Source organism: Nicotiana attenuata, unplaced genomic scaffold, assembly GCF_001879085.1.
Source record: "Nicotiana attenuata strain UT unplaced genomic scaffold, NIATTr2, whole genome shotgun sequence".
NCBI classification, from domain to species: domain Eukaryota; kingdom Viridiplantae; phylum Streptophyta; class Magnoliopsida; order Solanales; family Solanaceae; genus Nicotiana; species Nicotiana attenuata.
The window spans coordinates 1,452,296-1,460,549 of NW_017670266.1; the positions used below are offsets into that span (position 1 = coordinate 1,452,296).

Sequence of the window (8,254 nt, forward strand, 5' to 3'; positions counted from 1 at the left end):
GGAAAATCTATAGGTGATACATACACTTGGTAGAGAACTTTTATTATTATTATTATTATTATTATTATTATTATTATTATTATTATTATTATTTACTTATATATTTATTTTATTTTGATAATAATGACGATATAAATAGAGTTTAACGAAAGGAACGAGGATCACCTACTCCTGCTTGTTTGGAATTGAGACGTTATTGTTGCATTTAAATATGTGTTTACAGTTATTTCTTTATGCATGCTAATGGTGGAATATTTAGTTACCACGCAGTGAGATTACTAGATGATTTGTCTAAGTGAAAATTTGCTCCTTTTCTCATCTCTTTTTTTGGCCTTCCATTTTTATTTTTTCCGTTCATATATAGTGCATTCATTTTTCTTATTTGGGGAGAGGGGGTTGGGGTTCGAAGGTGCAAGTAGATTAATACTTAATTATTAAATTTGCTAGGTAAGTGTTTCCCCCCAAGTGTTTCTAGCTTTAAGATTAGAGCACGAGAATTGTGATTAACTAGGCAATTTATAAACTAACGACAGAGAAATGTAGTCTTGCAATAGTTTTGTCTGAATGGGTTGGATTAGAACAACATCCTCGAGACTTACAAATATCGATTAATAATTGGACTAAACTTTAATGATAAATATTCTTGGTTGGTCTTCTTTCTTTACTCCAAAAAAAAGCCTCTACACATCTTATCACATAAAGTAAATTTAAAAAGGTACATTTTACATCCACTTGATAAAAGCTGAATGTGCATGTGCCAAAACTAATGTACGAATAATACTGTTCAAGTTCGCAGGCATTTTGTACCCTTCGAGGAAAATTAATACTACCCCACTATCATTGTCCTGAAAATGAGCTAACTGTTAACCAATTTCCCTCCTCCATCTCCCTCTCTCTCAAACGCACAATTTTTAAGTAGTTGGTGCATCAATGGCAGAGGCAGGAAATCTATATCCTTACCCATCAACGCTTAATATAGCAAATTTTGTAACTGTTAAACTGTCTGATTCTTCCAATTATAGTCTATGGAAAACACAGATGCTTTGTCTTCTTGAAAGTCAAGAATTAGTTGGTTTCATTGATGGAACATTAATCCAAACACCCTTATTAGAAAACCCAGATAATTACTTGAAGTGGAAAAGAAGTGATCGGCTTGTTAAGGGATGGATTCTTGGCTCTCTCACTGAAGATATGCTTGAGTATGTGTTTGAAAAAGTCAGTGCCAGAGATGTTTGGTTGGAGTTGAAGGATATTTGCTGCGTAATATCGCTAGACAATTTTGAAGGTGAGGTTTCTTCTTCTTTGTTGAACTCTTTTACTAGATTAACTACATGCTTCAATAATGAACTTAGGCACGTACAACTAACATAACTTTATTTAAGAAAAAAAGACACATTTCAAAGTGCCGTACAATATATATAGGTGTAAGTTCTGTATACAAACTATTATTGATGTTGTTGTTATACTACATATATAGTGTTAGACAAATATATTTACTGTATAATCCAAAATCAAGAAACATTCATTAAGAATAAGAAGGAGTTAATTTTATCCATGGTTATGGAACTTTTGTGTTTGTTACCCAAAAGTCATTTTTTTTTTTACGTAAAAATCAGTCAACTTTGTGTTCATTACACAAAAGTCACTTTTCTTTCTTTTGTTACATAAAAATCGTTTTACTTCGCTCTAGTTATCACAAAAGTCACATTTTTACTTGAAAAGTCTATTATGCCCTTGATATTACATAAACCTTCATATTTATATAATACCTTCTATATTATATACTATATAATATATTTTTAACTACGTATTTTATTTATAAATTAAATAACTTAATATTATTTTATTTATTATTTTTATAATATATTTGTATATTTAATTTTTTCTTAACGTTAATTTTCAAAATATATTAGTAGCGTTATTAAATTTGTCAGTAACTTTAATATATATTAGTAGAGAAATAAATCGGCAAGTACATTTCTGTGAGGAAATTCGTAGGTAAACAAACAAAGAAAATGAGGAACAAATCATATGTTAATCTAATGGAAAATTCCTAGGTACTACATGTGAATTTAACTGGGGATATTTTCTTGGAGATTTACTTGGGCAATTGATTATTTGGAAAATTACACTACTAGAAAAATGACTTTTGGGTAACAAACAGAAAAGTTCAATAACCATGGATAAAATTATCTCGGATAAGAAGCAAGGTGACATTCTTACACAAAAAAAAAAAAAAAAAAAAAAAAAAAAAAAAAAAAAAAAAAAAAAAAAAACTTCAATAATTCTGCCCATCCTTACACCTCCACGCACAGTCTCTTTTCTCTAAAAAAAAAAAAAAAAAAAAAAAAAAAAAAAAAAAAAACTACGTATGATTTTTAGTACTAATTAACTGCAATTAACCATTAATTTAGCAGAAGGTAGCACAATGCAACCAATAATTGACGAAGCAGAGAGCGTGGAATCAAAGGAAGATTACAAGTACTGCTTGCCACTATACAGAGCTTCGCTATGTGGTGATTGGGAAAAGGCAAAAACATTCTTGAAAAAAGACAATGAAGCAAGTAGAGCTCAAATCACTTCCTTTTCACAAACAGCACTTCACATTGCAGTTACGTCGAAGAACGATAATGCTAAGTTTTTCGTAGAAAATTTGGTGGCTTTAATGGCGGATGATGCTTTAGCCATAAGAGATAGTTTCGGGGAAACACCTCTACATTATGCTGCTCGGTTTGGCAACTTAGATGCTGCGAAAATTCTAGTCAACAGAAACTCTAATTTGCCTCATATTGCATCCAAAAATGGCCTTTATCCGATTCATTTAGCAGCTGAGTATGGTTATAAATCTGTGGATCTGGTTCATTACTTCTTCAGTATCACCGACGATCTTGCTCCTTATACTGGTCGGACTGGTGTTAGGCTACTTTATCGATTGATCTGCTCGGACTTGTACGGTAAACTACTATAGCAATTACTATAATTTTTCTTAATTCAACATGCACATTTAGGATTTAAAGTTAATTGGTTCAACTTTGCGCTTAAGTTAACATACTATAAAATTAGGCCAATCTAACCCTTTTGTTGATATTTTTGTAAGTTTTTAGTATTTATATTATGTGTCGAAAGTTTTAGGTTCAGATGAACCCGTTGCTAAAAGGCTATATGTGCTTAATCTTATATGATAGTGCTATTTTAATGTTTTATTTCGTTGTTTGGTTAACTTTCATGACAAGAGTTTCAATTTGTTCATTATTTGAAATGAACCCTCGAGTAGTATTATTGGAAATTTCTCACTTATACTATTTGACTATAGCCCTTTCTAGTCCCATGGAACTTGTTTGAGTAGCATTGCTATTTTCTTTTGATATTTCCTCCGGACTTGTGACAGTACTAGTGGTAGATGCAATAATAAATTGCTAGAAGCAAAAAGTAAGAAGAGTCAGTACTGCTCCTCAGCTTGTTTTTCTTTTTTTTTTTTAAAAAAAATTCTCATGGCCCCACCACGCATGGGAACTTGAATGTGGAATATATATCATCAAAGGGGTTGGTACTTGGTACGATTACAACAACAACAATAATAACCCAGTAAAATCTCATTAGTAGAGTCTGAGGAGGTAGTGTCTATGCATACCTTATCCCTACCCAAAGGAGTAGATAGGTTGTTTTCGAAAGATCCTCGGCTCAAGAAAACAACAAGACAAAAAGAGACAATATCAGTATCACCATCATAAAAAAATAGGAACAACATGAAATCCAGAAAAAAGATGCAAAGCTAAAGCGATAGCTATCAAATAGGTCCGACGCTGAAAAGCAAACCGTACGATTAGAGACAATCAGTAAAAATAGCAAAGTTATTCAATTTGGCCGAATTCGTAAACTAAACAATAGCTTCGCCCCGTTGATGGGCATAAGGTTTACTTCTTTTGTGCTGCCTTGGAAGATTGTCTCTGATTTTTAAAACATTTATTTATATTGCAGATTTTGCGACGCATCTGGTAAAATGTTTTCCTGATTTGGCAAAATATAGTACTTCAAATGGATCATCTCCTTTGGCGCAGCTGGCTACAAAAACGTCAGCATTCGTTGGTACAAGTCATATAAGCTCTCCGAAGCCACTATCTTGTAAGTTAAATTTCCTTTTTTCTTCGATTAGTACATAGACACTGTTATCGTTAATTTAAAATAAAACAAAAATAGTTAACCACGTTCTTTTTGTATTTTTATTACCCGAAAAAGATATGGTGACCAGCGCTACATCATGGATTTTCCAAGAAAGAGCAAATGCCAATGATATCGAGAATGCAGTCAACGAAGCATTATTGAATAAGCCAAAGACCAATTGTACGTCTTATATATATCTCTTCTATTTTACCTCTTTAATTCAAGAAATTTTTAGCAAAAAAATAAACATTTAGAAGATATTTTGCGGTACAGAATTATTTTTTTGAAATACATGAGCTATACCTTTTTTTTTTTTTTTGCGCATTACTTCGGTTGCTTTCCATAATTTTTTTGGTTCCGGACTCAGAATGCATGATACCACATACTTTTAACTTTTGGCCCCTAAAGTAATTCCTTTTACTTTGTAGTCCCTCATATTATTATGTCTATTCTTGCATTGCAGCACCTGAATTGGAATATATCCGAGACAAAGAGTGGAAATACCAAAATGCAATTAAATTAGCAGAGTGCTTTTGCGAGAAACTCGAATGTTTAAGCGAGAAAGAGATGAAGTCCATTGTTGGCGGCCCTTTCCTTCAAGCCGTGCGTTTCGACAATTACAAACTTGTTGAAATTATTGTGGGGAAATTCCCTTTACTGGTTTATCATTGCAACAGAAATGGGAAGAATATACTTCACATTGCAGTGGAAAATCGCTGCACAAATGTCTTTAACTTTGTCTGCCAAATGACTCAGCATAGACATCACCTCATGACTTCATTGGATTCATTCAATAATACAATGTTGCATCTGGCTGGTAAATTGTCACCTGAAAACAAAGTAAATCATACTTTTGGTGCAGCTCTTCGAATGCAAGAAGAATTGCGGTGGTTTGAGGTAATTCATTTTCTCAAATTGTTTCTTGGTAATGATTACTCCCTCCGTCCTAAATAAGTGTCGCTTTTTGCCTTTCGAAAGTTAATTTGACTAACTTTTGAAGCTAAATTATATTAGATCAATTCAATTTTTTAAACTTAAAATTTATGTATTCAAAAACTATACGAATAGTATTATAAGTTAAATTCTTCTCATGTCAATATGATGAATTATATGACAGTTCAAATATCGGTCAAACTTCACATGGTTTGAATCTTAGAAAACGAAATGTTACACATAGTTTGGGACTGAGAGAGTCTTATGTAATGTCATCACTATATTTCAATTGTTTAAACACCATATTTACAAAGGGGATGCAAATTTTGACAAACATTGCATTTTCTCTGTATGTGGTCTAGGCAGTGAAGCAGATGTTACCACCTTCTTATTATGAGCGTTTAAACAATAAGGGTAAAACTGCTCATCAAGTATTTATAGAACAACATGCAAATTTAAAGATAGAAGGAGAAAAATGGATGAAAGAGATAGCAAATTCATGTGCAATACTAGCAATGCTCGCAATTACCATTGCATTTGCTGCAGCAATAACAGTTCCTGGTGGCAGAAACTGCGAAAACGGTCTTCCAATTTTCTCAAGAAACGGATTCTACAGCGCATTCGCCTTCTCCAATACAGTATCAATCTCCACTGCCTGCATTTCTCTGTTCGCGTTCATTTCTATTTTAACCTCAAGCTATGCAGAAGAAGATTTTCTCCATGTTTTGCCAAAGCGCCTGTTATGGGGACTTCTCACCCTGTATGCCTCAGTAGAAGCAATGATACTAAGCTTTGGTTGTGCGCTATATTTTGTGTTCAAGGACAACTATATGGTGTTCTATGTAGGGTTTGTACTAGCTGTATTACCCATCTTAGCATTTCAACATTGGCGAGGCCCACTCGTTAATCATCTGTTTCTTGTAGTCAAGAAAAAGACAATTCTTTGGAGGCATAGAAGCAGAGGCAGCACAATGATATTGGAGGCCTAAAGCCAAGACGTAATTGTGACACCCCGTTAATTTTCGTGATTCATTTTAGAACTATGATAGTCCATTGTTAGATTTAGTGCTACCGTTTCGGTTTCCGCCATATTTTAAGGTATTGAGTATTTTTTTCCTAACCTTGATATTACTGTTCATTGGACGTTGATGTTGGGACTTGGGATATAGCAGATGTATATTATGACCATAGTGAGTTGGATAGTGATATCAGGATATGTTTTTCACCGTTAAATTCATGGCACGAGTTGTTATAATATTGAGGTTTAGCTCTAAGTTTGAAATTTAGGGAATATGAGATTTGACTCGCCAATTGATATCAAGATTGAGTTTCAACCCATCAAGTGAAATCATTTATCAATATGTTGTATAGATTGAGGCCATTGAATGCCGTTTGGTCGGTGCTCTAGAAGTTGCAAGGTTGGAAAACGTGTGGTTAGCGAGGCAAGTGAGACTTTAAGCTTTAATACTTGCTTTTCTAAAGCTCGTTTTAAAAATATGTTTTCCCTGCCTCGTCCATGTATTGGGACAAGCGTGCGCTTGGCAGAATCAGTGGCCTTAGACTAGCCACAAATATATTATTTTATGAGAAATACAATATATATATATATATATATATATGTGTGTGTGTGTGTGTGTGTGTGTGTGTGTGTGTTTGTGTGTGTGTGTGTTTGTGTGTGTGTGTGTGTATGTTGAGTTTGATACTTTGATATGGATACGAGCCATGCTGTTGATTTTCATAGTTTGAATGGTTGTGAGCCATGATGTTGAGTTTGATACAGCTGTGAGCCATGATGTTGGGGCATTGTGTATGCTGCCGTAATATATTGGGGCATTGTGTACGTCGCCGTGATAGATTTGGGGCATTGTGTATGACGTCGTGATAGATTTGGGGCATTGTGTATGTCGTCGTAATATATTGGGGCATTGTGTATGCCGCCGAGATAGATTGGGGCATTGTATATGCCGCCGTGATAGATTTGGGGCATTGTGTATGCCGCCGTGATATATTTGGGGCATTGTGTATGCCGCCGTAATAGATTTGGGGCATTGTGTATGCTGCCGTAATATATTGGGGCATTGTGTATGCCGCCGTAATATATTAGGGCATTGTGTATGCCGCTGTGATAGATTTGGGGCATTGTGTATGTCGCCATGATATATTTGGGGCATTGTGTATGCTGCCGTGATACATTTGGGGCATTGTGTATGCCGCCGTAATATATTGGGGCATTGTGTATGCTGCCGTGATAGATTTGGGGCATTGCGTATGTCGTCGTGATAGATTTGGGGCATTGTGTATGCCGCTGTGATATATTGGGGCATTGTGTATGCCGCCGTGATAGATTTGGGGCATTGCGTATGTCGTCGTGATAGATTTTAGGTATTGTGTATGCCGCCGTGATATATTTGCAGTATTGTGTATGCCGCCGTGATAGATTTGGGGCATTGTGTATGCCGCCGTAATATATTGGGGCATTGTGTATGTCGCCGTGATAGATTTGGGGCATTGTGTATGCCGCCGTGATATATTTGGGGCACTGTGTATGCAGCCGTGATAGATTTGGGGCATTGTGCATGCCGTCGTAATATATTGGGACATTGTGTATGCCGCCGTGATAGATTTGGGGAATTGTGTATGCCATCGTGATATATTTGGGGCATTGTGTATGCTACCGTGATAGATTTGGGGCAGTGTGTATGGCGCAGTGACAAATTGGGGGCATTGTGTATGCCGTCGTGATAGATTTGGGGCATTGTGTACACCGCCGTAATATATTGGGGCATTGTGTATGCCGCCGTGATAGATTTGGGCATTGTGTATGTCGCCGTGAGATATATTTGGGGCATTGTGTATGCCGCCGTGATAGATTTTGGACATTGTGTATGCCGCCGTAATATATTAGGGGCATTGTGTATGCCACCGTGATAGATATGGGGCATTGCGTATGCCGCCGTAATATATTTAGGCATAGTGTATGCCGCCGTGACAGATTTGGAGCATTGTGTATGCTGTCGTGGACTCGTCGGAGTGTTTGGTTAATTTCCTGCACCGCCGTTAATGACTAGTCCTTAGTGTAGATTGTGTTGAGATATATATAGTATTGTTGTTGAATAATTTTTTGGACCTTATAGAGTAATTATATGGTGAAAGATTTCTG

At 35.5% G+C, this 8,254-nt stretch overlaps 1 protein-coding gene across 2 annotated transcripts; it reads left to right on the forward strand.

The window, feature by feature from the left end:
• Positions 1–780: 780 nt before the first annotated feature.
• On the forward strand, positions 781–6,213 carry LOC109236962 (protein ACCELERATED CELL DEATH 6-like). 2 transcript variants are annotated; one of them, XM_019403202.1, is made up of 6 exons: positions 781–1,285; positions 2,415–2,954; positions 3,979–4,122; positions 4,237–4,341; positions 4,625–5,058; positions 5,457–6,213. In XM_019403202.1, the coding sequence occupies exons 1-6, from the start codon at positions 931–933 to the stop codon at positions 6,081–6,083; spliced, it is 2,205 nt and encodes a 734-aa protein (XP_019258747.1). In that variant the 5' UTR covers positions 781–930; the 3' UTR covers positions 6,084–6,213. The 2 variants fall into 2 exon arrangements, with proteins under 2 accessions (XP_019258747.1, XP_019258748.1); XM_019403203.1 differs by having other exon boundaries at positions 2,418–2,954.
• Positions 6,214–8,254: the final 2,041 nt, after the last annotated feature.

Bases quoted from the DNA above. Each gene is read 5' to 3' on its own strand.
- LOC109236962 (XM_019403202.1), top strand. From the start codon at position 931: ATGGCAGAGGCAGGAAATCTATATCCTTACCCATCAACGCTTAATATA. The intron at 2,955-3,978 runs GTAAACTACTAT...TTTATATTGCAG, and splicing joins GATCTGCTCGGACTTGTACG to ATTTTGCGACGCATCTGGTA. The intron at 4,342-4,624 runs GTACGTCTTATA...CTTGCATTGCAG, and splicing joins GAATAAGCCAAAGACCAATT to CACCTGAATTGGAATATATC.